Source organism: Ambystoma mexicanum, chromosome 10 (assembly GCF_040938575.1).
Source record: "Ambystoma mexicanum isolate Mex_15411 chromosome 10, UKY_AmexF1_1, whole genome shotgun sequence".
Taxonomy (NCBI): Eukaryota; Metazoa; Chordata; class Amphibia; order Caudata; family Ambystomatidae; genus Ambystoma; species Ambystoma mexicanum.
Genome location: NC_090932.1, coordinates 444,989,478 through 445,004,107, shown reverse-complemented (window position 1 = coordinate 445,004,107; position 14,630 = coordinate 444,989,478). Strand labels below are relative to the sequence as shown.

The window sequence follows — 14,630 nt, the reverse complement described above, 5'->3', positions numbered from 1 at the left end:
CCAGCTTTACAGCAAGTGATGCAATAACTTTCGCCTTTTTTTTCTAATCATCCCCCAGCACCAAACCTAGATCCAGGTTAATGCTAAAATCAATCAGCCGTAATTAGTTTGCAGCTGTTCCCTTCCTTGGCTCGGCTTTGCCGCAGTCAGATCTTTAGAGAAGTGAGATTTGTAAATCTCTTGCCATCGGCTCAAGCCTTGCACGGGGGAGATGGGGTGGCTGAAAATGTGAAAATGTACGACAGGATTTTAATCTCTTTGAAAGATAGATTCAGGTAAACAGCTGGTGTCCTACCTCTCCTGTCCTTCACCTCAACACAGGCTTTTGTGCCCAAACAAAGTGTATGTCACTGTTTAACTGGAATTCTTGTTTGCATTATCACCACCTTCTGTTTTACATTTTCTGCTAATTGTTTTGTTATTCCATTTCTTTTTGTCCATTTCCTTCTTGCCTTCTTTTTCCGATTATTTTTGCTTCTTTGTTTTTCAATGCTCTATTGTTGATCTGTTAATTCTTTTTTCATCAATTTACTTCCTTTCTCCTATTAGCGTTGTTGCTTTCACTCTTCTGTTTTTTTCACATCTTAGATCATGTATTTACTTGTTATTCTGGCTTTGTTCATACGTAAGTTACTTCATTTGGGGAATAGTTCAAAATTCCTTCTGTCTTTCTTGCCTTTGTTTTCCCTTCTCTTACGTACTTTCGGTACCCAGTTTTACCGAAAACATAACAGAGTGGTACATTTCACTGCAGTATGTAACACCAACAAACACTGAAAATATTAATAAAAAATATATGGGGTACAGGGGTAAGGGGTTAAAATGAGTCGAGATGCAGGTGGGGTGGCGTTATAAGGGTGGAAAAACAGGGGGCTTGGCGGGGGGAGACCCAAATTTAAAACAAAAGTAAAAAAATGCAGTCTAGCACTCTGTAATCGAGGTTGGTAAAATCGCATATAACCGTTCTTTCTTCCCGTTCGTTAGTAGTTTTGTTGTTGTTTTCCCATAGGATTGCCTTACCTTATTTATTTTCCTGTTTCTTTTGTGCCTGTCATTTCTAAACATTTGACTCTGTACATTCACGTTTCTTCCTAGTTCCATTTTCCTTTCTTTGTCCTTTCTGGTTTACTTAATTTGTTTTAGTTGCCCCTCCTTTTTTTCCATCTTCCCCTTTCTTGTATGATGTGTTCAGTCTCGCTTCCGTCTCTCCTCTTACATTTTTATCACTTGTTACGTTCCCTTTTTTAACTTGCTATCTTTTTCCTTTAACATGCATGCAGCCCTTTTAGCTTGCAATGCTGATTCCTTTAACATGCATGCAGCCCTTTTACCTTGCCATGCTGATTCTTGTCAAACAGACCTTTCCCGCCATCTTCCACTTCTTGCCCTCCACCTCTGCGTGCAGAGCTTGCCCTTGCTTACTGTCTTCCCTGACACCCTCCTTCCCAACTTACTGTGGCCCATTACTCCAAGTGGGCTCTTGAATTAAACTTTTGCATGTTTAATCCCCTGGGTGTAAATTCTCTTCCGTTGGGAAAGAGCCCTTTCAGCGAAGAGCAACTTGATTCTGCTCACTGTGCTGTCACGTCTCAGGTGTTACCCCGGCTAGTACACACGCCTTTGGCCCTGGGGGCCCTCGTTTGTCACGTTTGCTTCCATTTCACTTATACATGCCTTTATGCTCTGTATTGCAACACGTCTAGCGTACACCCAGGCTTCCCCGCCAGTCTTTGCACTTGCCTCCGGGCCTCTGCACTATGCTCATCACTACTGCACTTTCAGCATATGTTCCGAGAGATGGGTAACCTCTCTGCACTTCACTTACGGTCCTGCTCGAATGGGTACACTTGTTCCCCCTACCCAATGCCTTGCACTTCCATCTGTACCTGAATTTACTAGGTCTCGTAAGTTCCCCCCCACGTGTCTCCCCTCCCTAATCTGGCTGTGCCCGATATACTTTGTACACTTGCACTAGGAAAAGATACCGTCAGGCCTAGTACGCTAGTTCTTTTTTGTTAGATAATTCAGAAACTTCAAGGCCTAAGAATGACTACAGTACTCCATTGCTCCCTTCCCACCTTGAAGCGCTTTGAAGCACTTCACTTGTATATAAGTGCTGTAAAAATAAACAATTACAATTGCACTGCTACATAGACAGATGCATGAATTAGGAGGTTTTGAAAAAGCAGGGCATTCGGGTCTTCCCGATCCCTTCTATAAAGTGCCTATTGCAGGCTTTGCAGGGTGGCCCAAATCCTGGTTATGCAGTAGTCTTCGTTGGGTTTAAGCTGTTCTTCTGGGTTCAACATGAGCCAGAACCATGCTCCTGTGATCAGCAGCTCAAGGCTTCTAGACTGGACCTGTTTGCCGCCCCCCTTTCGGATCCTGATGTTTGCCGCCCTGTCCACCTCTCTACTGCACAGCATCATGTCACCTTCCCGTTCCTCTTCCCGCATGTAGTGTCTGCCCTAGGCCAGCCCAGCCTACTATCACCTTGCAACTTTGGGTGACTAGTGGGCACTGATGTTTCACTTCCTCTTGGTTTCCCCACCTTGCCTCTTCCCCCAGGCAACCTTCTAACCTCCAATATTCGTCTCCACTGTATGTTACCAGACGCTCCTTCGCATCTTCCTTCCGTTATATTCACCCCTCCCCTTGCTATTAGTGTTTCATTGTCATCTTCTGTTGACCTCCAACCTCCCCTTTACTGATGTTCCTCTACTTCCACCACCTCTTTCTCCACCTGTTCCTTCCAGCTGCCTCTCCAATCTCTCTTCACTATCCCCTTATTGCTGGCCCACTTGCTCCATCCGCTTGCTAGAGCTGTTGTCTGTAATCATCCAAAGGACTGAAGTGAAAACCCAGACTTGTATAGTTCCACCTGGACTGGCCTTCTTGAGATGCCCTATACCTGTGGTAGACAATTGGTATAGTTTGGCAATGCTTAGTGAGTCATTGGGATGTGCGTGTTAAGTTTAGATAAAGGGTTTGAGCATTTTTGTTTTCAAATTTGCCCTTATAAAGTTGCCACCAACCTCTTATTTGGCTCCTGTGAAGTAGCTGGTGAGTGTAATTTTAGTGTGTTTGTGTCGGCTATGGTTTTCGTATTCATATGCCACAGGCTGTGCTGCCAGAGAAAGGAGCATGGCACTTCCCGCCTTGCGGGCACTGGCCCTGGCGTGCATCAGTTTCCCATATCAGTCTAAGGTGATAAACCTTATATCTGGACTAATATCGCAAGCTGTATTGGACAAGCGCGGAGCACAAGTGGTTTTTCACCTTAGACTAGTATATTTAGTGGTATCCTGTTTAACCACATACTACTCACCACACAGCTGGCATACAATACTTTTTTCTCCCCAGCACAATAAGACACAGTTCATCCCTGCTTTAGGTTTCTTAGCAGTTTCAACATGTTGGCATGTATTCACAGTATTGGTCACAGCTGGCATTTCTCTGTCTCTCTTTGTGACACACATGCTGTGATCATGTTGGAGGGCCATGACTGCATAGTGGGCTCCAGTAAACAACCTGCACGGCTGGCGGAATAGTTCTCTGAAACACTCCGGTGTTGGAGCTAATGTACATGAGCCTCCATCATGGTAATCTTGGATCCGGCTAGTCGGGCCTTCCGCTCTTGGGACCCCCAGACACCAAGTCTGTCTGTTAACGATGACTTTTTAAAGCATGTTGCTACCAAGGATGACCCTTGTCCTGCAAGCGTGGTTCAGCCGCTCACTCAGTTTGGAAACAATACAGATTCTGAGAGTTGCTTTTAACAAAAAGAAGGAACAATGGAATCCTTTTCACAAATGACTGTTATGTTAGTCCGAAACACTTTTAAGATGGGCCTAGTAGTTTGCTAAAATTAATTACGTTATTTTAAAAGGTGTGTTGAGTTTAGAGGTTTGAAAATACATAATTGGGAAACAAGGTCAGTACTGAATTTTCCTCATTCAGAGTCTATAGAAATGGGTGCAAGCAAACATCCGTTGCTCACAACAGCACCTGTAGGTGTACCCTGATAGTGCATTGAGTCTTTGAATGGAATTTGCATGCACCTGATCCACTGTCCCAAAATAAGTAGTGCTGGGATTTGATAATAATATGAGTAGCACTGGTTTCAAATAAATGTTCTACCTTTTAGATTGACTAAGTGTCACGCAATAGGAACACCACATACGTGTTATAATTAACACGGGGCCCTGATGCACGCAGGCTACCGGCGTGATACAAGCACAGATAGATAGGATAGATAGATAGATAGATAGATAGATAGATAGATAGATAGATAGATAGATAGATAGATAGATAGATAGATAGATGTAAGCGATATTCAATCAACTCTACAGCTAAGTCAATGCCTAGTCTGGGATGCTGAGGAAATCCCTTATTGATGTATTTTTATGTCCAGTTCAGTACTCTGGACGACAACCCTTGTATAACACCCCCCTCTTAGAATCCCCCTGACCCCACTGAGCCAAGAAGTAGGTTTGTTTTGCAAATTAAAAGGTTTATTTGAAAATGTAAACAATATATATATATATCACACTTCTATAAATAAATTGATAATGGATATTACACTTGTGAATATGAGCAGTAATCAGCAAGAGGTAACTTATGAATAGGAACAGAAGAATAAGGTGGGAAAGAATGCTTTATATGGTTCAAGGAAACGCAATGATGAATGAAATGCAGTACAGAAAATAACTTGATATGGCTTCAACAAAAGACAATGTAATCAATTTTCCCCTGGTGGCAATTCACCCGCCCCCTATATACAATGCAAGGAGATGGAAGTAACACACACAGTCTTCGGGAATACAATCAAATACAATACGGAATTCAGTTCCCCCCCCAGCAAGCTTAGAGGAAACAGGCAGAAGTTTGAAACACAGGCCCAAAATGCTTTTAAATGTGATGGCAATGGATGTGAAAATGTGCTAACTGATTTTAATTCCCTCTGGATATTCAGGGTGAGTGAGAGATGCTTGTTGGTATTAGTTCAGGCTCACTTTAGCAATTCTCTATGAGTTATTACTAGGTTGCAAACGGATTTTTAACAAAGGAAAGAATGGAGCTGCTATTTTGACAAGTGGAGAAATTGAGCCAAAATCGCAAAGCGCGGTAAATTACGCGAGTGCGTAAATCGCGATTGCGGAAAAAGTATAGGGAGTAGGAAGTCGGTTCTAGGTTCGTTGGAAAGCCTAGAATCCCAGCTTTAAAGTTAAACCACGTTCCTAGGACAAACGGTTCCGGAGATACAGACGGTTTAATAAAGGTAGATTTTCAGATTTAAAGTAAAACTCAAATGACAGGTGACAGTTTGCAGCTTTAGAATGACAGATGACAGCTCGCAGCTTTAGAATGACAGATGATAGGATTACTAGGAGGCTGTTCTAATTAGGTTAAAATAGTTTGGATTAGATTATTTTAACTAAGAGATTGGTTCTGCACACTTCTGCTAGGTACTCACAATATAAATTTGAAATAGGCCTCGTCACGGATCTGGTCAACACGTCCGGCAGTGGTTCTCTCTGCTCGGTGGGTCAATCAGGCACCGGTTCTGCTCACAGCGATCCGGATCTCTGGTTCTGCTCACAGCAGTCTGGGTCAGCTCTCTGGATACAGCGGCCTGTGGTTCTCTGGATCTCTGGTCTTGTCTCTGGCAATTGTTCTTGGCAAAGAATTCAAACAGCTCGCCCGGCTGTGGAATAGTTTGCAAATGATTTTAAGGATGCTGAGGCCTGCTGAGAAGAGTTCTCAGTTTGTGGGTTTAGGCCCTTGCTTTAAGTTCTGAAGTAAATTTCTGGTCTCTAAAGATTGATGTATGTGAAGTCTGGAGTCTCCCGGCAGAGCGTTCCGCAGAAAATGGAATTCAATGTCTCTACCTGTCCCAGCAGTCTCTTTTTATGTGTTTTGGAAGTGGGTGTGTGCGTGGCATAACTGAGCCTGCCCCTCTCTACTTGTCATTGGCCCAATTCTCCCCTCTCCCATGATTGGGGGAATTGGGTTGTGAGTCAGAGTGATGAGGTCTGTTTATGGGTCAGAGGATCCTCCCCTGGTCAATTTGCCCACAAATCTATATTTGATTCAAATACATAATTCCCAGGTACACAAGTGGTTGACATTACATGTACATATTACACCTTGCTTAAGGTAGTCTCTGTTACGCCTCTGGCGTTTCTAGGAGCTTGCATTCAAAAATGGCAACTTATTTTCGATTTTAGTGGGTTGTGCAATATGGGATTTTCATCAAAAATTATACAAAGGTGCATTTCCCTTCCACATATATCCCAGTAACTTCCCATGTCTCTATCTTAAATACATTGTCGACAATATTCATAATTAGCAGGGTTTTGCCCCAGAACATGGTACAAATTGGAGTTTGAACTCAAATCGTGAGGGCATTTTTCAAACAAAGACTCTCAAAGTTGTACATTCCTGTCATTTGGTTACAATAAGTTATCACTGTTTCTATAAAATATATATTTGTTGCAATTCAACTCCCCAAAGTGTTTGGGTCCGCCTCCAGAAGGATGGGTGGGTCAGTGATCACATGTCTCTCCTTGCTGGCAGAGGGCTTTTGACAGGAAACACTCAAAATTAACATACCCAATTCAACAGAAAGGGGCTATTGTCTCTCTCCTCCAGGCTGAAGGGGAAACCCCCTCCCTCTCACTCAGAAGGGCCATGTGATATCCTGCCTCCTCTGGTGAGTCTCTGGGGTGTTAAGAGTTCTCAGCCTCTTGGCCTCTGGGAACAGCAGGTGGCTAAGATTTTCAATTAACCAACAAGCTTTGAAGTCCCTGCCCCTCTTGCAACTCCTAAATACAGTTTCCCTGTCAGAGTTTAGACTGCTAGCGCCGCCTTGGGGAATTTGTCGGTACTGCATCCATTTTTGAGTTGTCTTGAATTACTGCATTTCAATAGAGTGGTCTTTTGCTTGATAGTATAGGACCCTTGCTTAACATTGTTTTGATGGCATCCTTACAGTAGAGTGGTGATGTGGAACCCCCCACAAGAAGGTTGTCTCTTTGGAGTGGTCTCGTGCCAACTGCGCAGTTCTCCTGGATTCTGGCGTACATGTGGACTTTTTGGCCATCTTGGATTTTCTAAGCCCACAGCACCAAATGTTGCAGCTTAATGACTCAAACATGGGTCAGTACACCTGACATAGATAGATAGATAGATAGATAGATAGATAGATAGATAGATAGATAGATAGATAGATAGATAGATAGATAGATAGATAGATAGATGCAATATATTTTTTTGGTTCATTTCTTTTCACTCTAAGTTTTTTGTCCTGTTCCATTAACCTTTAATTTCCACCAGTGAAAGACAGAACACTCCCGGGAGTGCTGTGGCTTGCAGAGAAGCGCCAATTGGCTGCCTCATGCTCCCCTTACAGGTACAATGATCTCAATTCACCTGAGGAAGGGCCTGTAAACCGAAACTTGGCGTGTTCGAATGGTGGAAATACCAAGATCAATTGAACACTATTAATGCAAATACATGAATAAACATACCAAAATAAATAAATGAACTGAATAGAAGTTTAAAACTCATGTGAATGTTCCAGTTGTAAATCACTTAGGGGTCTATTCTGGGAAATTCAAGGATATTTGCTGACATGGATATGGTTATCTTGTTCAATATTCAAAATGAATATTATAGTCCAAACGAATCGGACACATGTGTCTGATGAATGTGGCAAAGGCAAGCTGGCCTGTTCATAGGGGTTTATCACCTAGTTAAAGAACCAGTGATGGGCAGTCTGACAGAGAACTTCCAGAGTGTGGTGGTACGCATAACTGCCACAGATTCTCTGACAGAGAACTTCCAGATATTGCTGGTACAAATAAATACCTGTGCAGAGTGTCTGACAGGGAACTTCCAGATTTTGGTGGTACATATAACTGTGCAGAGTCTCTGAAAGGGAACTTCCAGATTTTGGTAGTACGTATAACTGTGCAGAGTGTCTGACAGGGAACTTCCAGATTTTGGTAGTACGTATAACTGTGCAGAGTCTCTGAAAGGGAACTTCCAGATTGTGGTGGCACGCATAACTTCCGCAGAGTCTCTGACAGGGAACTTCCAGATTTTGGTCGTATGCATAACTGCCACAGAGTCTCTGACATGGAACTTGCAGATTTTGGTGGCACACATAACTGCTGCAGAGTCTCTGACAGAGCTTGCAGCTTTTAGTGGCAAGCATAACTGCCATAGAGTCTCTGACAGAGAGCTTGCAGCTTTTGGTGGCACGCTTAACTGCTGCAGAGTCTGACAGAGAGCTTGCAGCTTTTGGCAGGACACAACATCGCAGAGTCTCTGACAGAGAGTTTGCAGCTTTTGGTGGCAGGCATAACTGCCACAGAGTCTCTGACAGAGAGCTTGCAGGTTTTGGTGGCACGCGTAACCGCGGCCGAGTCCCTATCGTGCACCAGGTTATCTCCATTGGAGCTCACAAGCGCTGAACTGGTTAATGGCTTCCAAGAATCATTAGCCGAGGGGAGCTGCCAGACACCGCAGGAGCAGAGAGCTCTTCATTATTACATTAGCACGTCTCCCTTTCAAGCGCTGACCCCTGGGTGCCACCCATTTTCAACACACTGAGCAGTGATCTATCCTCTGGGCGGATGAAACCCAACAGCCCATCCATCATGCGCTCCCGGCACACCTGCCTCTCCTCCGCACCTAATGGATGCGCTTTTAGTCCTGTGAAAGGCTGAAAACAACCCCCTCTCTGTGCACGAGTGTGGTTGTTGGTGTGGAATAATCCACCTAGCCCACCGCAGGCCTGCCAAAGCAGATTGCATTATCTGAGAACACTTGGAGCACAGAGCTTGTGGTTGAGAGAGTGTGTGTGTGTGTGTGGGGGGGGGGGACAGAGGGGCGAGGGGCAGGAGTGGTAAGGCATCAGAGAAGAGTGGTTAAAGCATTATAAGTAGCCGAACATGGTCAGGCTGCTATTAGACTAAGACCGTAGCCACATTTTGACAGTGAGATCGTCGCCTCCTCAGCCGGCTTGAACATGACGATTGCAATCACGTGCCTCTTTACACATACAGCTTATTCCAAAGATACCCCCCCCCCCTTCTGAGCGCACAGGTATGCCGATACGGATACCCACTATTGTTTTGACCACCTGGTCAGAATCTCGCCCCAAAAGTTCGAAATTGGAGGCACTCTGGCTTTTGCTCTGGCGTCCCTTTTACAGTATGTCTTCCACTTGCGCTATAGAAATATGGAGAGCCCTGCAGTCATCAGAAAGGCCCCGAACCTTTCCCAAGTGTCCTGGCTGCGTGGCCGTGGGTTGATGCATCGCCAGAGTGTCTGCTTTGGGGGAGTAAATGTGTGCTTTATTGGAATCAAATAACTTGTGAAGTGCACTTGAGTTGTGGATTAACACAGTTGGGCTTTGCCCAGATTGTGAATATCTTGTCTGTTTAGTCGAACAGCAACACCCTCTATGCATGCACACACAACAAAGATAGGATGAAACCACAATGCAAACTCCTTCACACAAACCCAGCTTTGTATGCAGATTGCCTTAATTATGCTCCCCCAGGAAACAAAATAATTATGACTCGTCTCGGGAGGATAGCTCAGGGGCAAAGTGCTCACCTTGAAAGTAAGATGACACAGAGCAACACAGGTTCGATCACCGGTCCGTGCTTAGAAACCTCTGGGTATTGAGCTATAAATAACCTATCATATCATAGGATAGGTTATTTGTCAAATACATCATATCATATGAAGTGTTTATTTATCAAATACACCGAATACCTGAAGTGTCCATAATTTGCAACCATAATGCTTACATTCCAAATAGAGCAATAGGCAAGTTTCTTGGCGCATTTTCCAAATAAGCTTTGTATTTTACCCAGAATCCTGGAACTTTCGATGTGTAATGTAAAATGTGATTGTGGAATGGATCTGTTACCCGCTAGTCGGGTGTTCAGTGAAGGATTTCCTCAAATTTTAGTGAGTTGTTGTGGTGACTACTTACCTTGACCTTCTCTTTGAGGGACAGTGACATCATTTTCCTTTGTCTCCCTCAGAAGCACGATGGCCAGTTCACTGTGATCCAGCTGGTGGGGATGTTGCGAGGCATTGCTTCCGGGATGAAGTACCTCTCAGACATGAACTACGTGCACCGCGACCTGGCAGCCCGCAACATCCTGGTCAACAGCAACTTGGTCTGCAAGGTGTCAGACTTTGGGCTTTCCCGGGTGTTGGAGGACGACCCAGAGGCGGCCTACACCACACGAGTATGTTCTGGGTAGTGGGAGAGTTAATGATGACACACGTGTTATGCTTGGAACCATCATGTAGTTCGGTCCCAGAGGTTTCTTATAAAAATTTGAGAAGCTCCCTTCCAAATCAATTACTTTTTGCTAACGAATAGCATGTGCTCAGTTCTGGACGAATGTACGATGCCTCTCTATATCAAGAAACGGAAAACTTTTTTGAAAAGTAAAATTAAATTAATTTAACTATTACATTGTTTTTTTTTTATAATGCACTTCATGCCGTTCCACTCAGATCTGTCTTGTTTCCAAGACACATCAGCGTGTTGCCCCTGAGGAGTGGGAGGGGCTGAAGGCAATTAGGAGGAAGGCCATGACCCAGGATGACACATACGGGCCAAGGCCACTATCTTCCTAATGTGATATTTGGTTACGCATTGAAGGTGATTGTCGTTTCTTTGCATACTGGGTTGACGTTTACTGCAATGTTTGCATATCATCCTTCAATGGACTTACATTTAATGAAATATATTTCCTGAATCACTGCCATCTTTCGACTTTAGTGAGTAGTGGAAGCAGGATGATGGTCACCCGCTCACCATTTCCCACACCCACATAGTGCTCTTTCTCACCACCCAAACATGTAATTGCCAAGAGGTTTATCTGACAAGAAGGGAGGAAGATAATGGGATGTTATAGTGAGACACACAACCATAAATCTATAAGAGAGTTACTGAATTTAAAGATGTTGGACTTGGCTGATGGCCATTGAAGTTGAAGGGGAAAGCTGTGCTCCTCCCAAATACACATAGTTGGTCTTGGACCTAGTCTACTACTTGCCACCTCTTTCTAGCCTTGGCCTCAAATGGATCAAGTGCCACGCAATCAAGAGCATGCCCCTAGAGCCTGGTTAAGGTCCGATCAGAGCAAAGCGTATCCACATTCAGTGGCATTCAAGAAGTGTGGAAAAACCAAAGGATAATTCCCTCTATTTAAGATGTGTCCTTACTAGGTCAAGCTGCAAAATGCAAATATTAAGGCTGAAACTGTTACAAATGTAAACGTGGCAGACAGCAAAGGATAGGATTTTAGTAAGCATGGATATGTTAGAGGGACCATCATTGCTGAACAATTACTCTGGCGTTCTGATGCGACAATACACGGGTACATTCGGTGGATTTGTGTTGCATGTGTGCATGCAAATCTTAATGTTCTACGGTCAACGAAAACTGATCTTATGGAATGTTAGAGTGGCATGACATGGAACAGGAGGTCAATAATCTTCTGGCAAACCAATCACTGCATGACTATTGTAATGAGACTGGTTACTAGGCTGCAAGTTTGTTGACTGTTGGAGATGGAGTTGTATGGATACCTATTGCCAAGGGAATAAGCGCCATACATGAAATGTTAATAACCATTTGTGTTCTGTTGTTTTCTAGGGGGGAAAGATACCCATCCGATGGACAGCTCCAGAAGCCATTGCCTACCGCAAGTTCACCTCGGCGAGCGATGTCTGGAGTTATGGAATAGTCATGTGGGAGGTGATCTCCTATGGAGAGCGGCCATACTGGGAGATGTCAAATCAGGATGTGAGTTTTCCTGAATTATGCTGAGCTCTGCCGTGAATGCCACTGAGTTTTCACTGTATGGGGAAGCTATAAACCATTATTTGATGCTCTCATAGAAGGGTCCACAATTTGCAAAGCTGATAGTAAATTACAGGGATAATGTTAGTATTATTGCCAATTTAGGCAAAGTACATTTCGGATGCCCACTTTCCGAGATAACTGGCCACATTTGACAGCTGTATGGCTTCTGTAGGACCAATTTGCCACCCACCCTTGGTGGTGATCGCCTACAAGTGTCCTATTGTATAACCAACCCCGTGAATTGTAGTATTGCACTTAGACTGGGGTATTTAAATAATGACAAATGTGCATTAAGAAGGGTATGTGTTCAGCACTCCATCATATGCCAAGAGGTCTCTGAACTTCCATACTCTGAAATCCTCAGTAGGCTACTGTGGTATGTAATATATGACATACTACCTTTATTTTATTTACATTTACATTATCAGTACCCAGGCATTAGCCACAATGTCTCAAGTTTATATTATGGCCCTATATACATAAAGCTATTAATGCTCATATATCACATTATTTTTTTTGTTTTGGTTTTTTATTTATTTATCCACGGGAGATGGCTAAACTGCTCAGCCTCAACTTTGTTCTTTTGTGAAGACAAGTATGTTTTTACACAAAAAAAAATGCTTCCTTTATAAAATAATAGCCAACGACCACCTCTTAGCCTTTACTAAACTGCACCCACATTCCATAGTGTCAGTGTGAAAATCACTTTGTAATGTGTGTGTTCATGTAACATGTTTCTGGGATTTCCTTTGCATTTTAAAAATCATGATTGGAAAAATATGTAATTGCAGTTTACACACAAACACAATTTCTTTTTCCTTCAAACTACATAACCTGTTTAACATGAACAGAACATCTATAAAGGTATTTCTCCTCTTACTGGGATCAAAAACAGTCCATGAGGTGGAGTTTCATATTGTATGTTCACAAGGAAGTGATATTCAGCATTCTCATAAGAGCACACTCATTCATGTTGTGATCTCATACCACTTAGCATAAATAAATACATTGATTAATGAGAAATTATAACCTAGTGCAGCTTACAACAAAGCGAGCAAAATTCAACTAATGTAGCAATCACCCCCGCTCAGGGGGTGTACATGGCTGATATTGGCACTCCAGCCCAAGCTTAGGTAGGCCCTGTGCAGGGGTGATTGCTATTCGCAAGCTGATGTTGGCATAGTTTATTTTTTAATTTTCTAGATGGGAGATGGGCTCTGCGCATATTGAGCAAGTACTTGGTGGGGTGACAAACCCTTCTTAGGTGTGGGCACTGGCTGGATTTGAGGGTCCAATATTTGCAATTTTCGTTAATTGTTGCAATCTAGTCATAGTCCAGTCTTTGGTTTTTAAGCATAGTGTTTTATTAGTGTTCAGGTACAGCATAGTCAATGTGGCATTTTGTGCCAGAAGGAGATGCATGCCGATCCCGGCTCCAGATAAGGCCAACAGCCTCCACCTGGCGCACTAACCTGGGCTGACCAACTCCCAGCTCTACCTCGAGCCTGCTGCCACTTCACCTTTTTGCCTTGATAAAGACTTCGGTTGAAATGCACGTCGGCTGTTTTGTTTCACCACCTCTGGCACAAAATGCCATATTGACTATGTTGTACCTGAACACTAATAAAACACTATGCTTAAAAACCAAAGACTGGACTATGACTAGATTGCAACAATTAGAGAAAATTGCAAATATTGGACCCTCAAATTCAGCCAGCGCCCACACCTAACAAGGGTTTGTCACCACACTAAGTACCAAATCTTCCGGGAACCGAGGAGTTGGTTCCTGACAAACCATGTACCAGGCTGCATGCAAAACTACAACCACCAACAGAAGGTGCGCAGGAGACCGGCTGTCCCGACACTAAAACTCCTAACCCCCTTTTTTGAAACCATATTGAGCCAGCCCTATTTCCCAGAAAAAAAACTAAAAATCAAGATGGCTGCCACCATAGGTAAAGGAATGCGGTGTCTATTTCCATGGCGGTCGCTGGTAGTAGGAGTGCAGAAACTGCAGCAAAACGCTCCTATCCAGCAGATAAGTGGGGAGGTAGGGGATTGTGGAATGTGTTTGGGATGTCTTTGGGAGTAAAGGGAAGGGTGGGAATGTGGGGAGGCAACAGGGAGCCCACAATCAAGATGGCACCACCTGGGGAAGTGCCTCAGGTGGATGGAAAATGTGGGTGGCAAACAGTGAGCTCACGCCCACTTTGCCAGTCCCCGATTGGATGAGCACCCCTTCCCCAGGTGCAAATTCAATTGAAGAAAATATGAAATCAGACAGCATGGAATCCATAATGAGAAAATGTGTCTTGCTCAGTCTTTAGATCTGATGGACATTCAGAATGGGTATGAGAACCAAAGGCAGAACAATTGTTCTCTTTTTTTGCCATGCTCAAGAAGGCCTGGCTGCACACCTTGAGGAGTACTGTTGCTTTTGAATCTGGCCCAAAAGCAGTTTCATTAAAAGCAATGGCCCTGCAGCTCCATTTAGTGCCTGGGATTGGACCAGAGCCAGTCGCAAGGCAAGCTCGCTTTTGAGAGGCAGCGGCCTGTGGGACAATCTTCATATGTTTATATTGGCCAAGTCGCTTTTGTCTGAACTCTCTTTCAGAGTAAACTGTACATTCTCTGTGGCACCCAAGGCTCTTTGTAGGCAACTACCTTTGCACCATCTTCAAACATTCTAATTAATAAAAGAGCACTGATGCCCTAAACATGG

At 43.7% G+C, this 14,630-nt stretch overlaps 1 protein-coding gene across 2 annotated transcripts in view; it reads left to right on the top strand.

Annotated features, from left to right (window-relative positions):
* Positions 1 to 14,630, top strand: part of LOC138491479 (ephrin type-A receptor 3-like) — a 642,080-nt gene that overhangs the window by 597,079 nt on the left and 30,371 nt on the right. For both annotated transcript variants that reach the window (XM_069617996.1, XM_069617995.1), the window contains exons 13-14: positions 10,068 to 10,277; positions 11,699 to 11,848. In XM_069617996.1, coding sequence (XP_069474097.1) covers positions 10,068 to 10,277; positions 11,699 to 11,848 — 360 coding nt within the window. The remainder of the gene's footprint in view (positions 1 to 10,067; positions 10,278 to 11,698; positions 11,849 to 14,630) is intronic.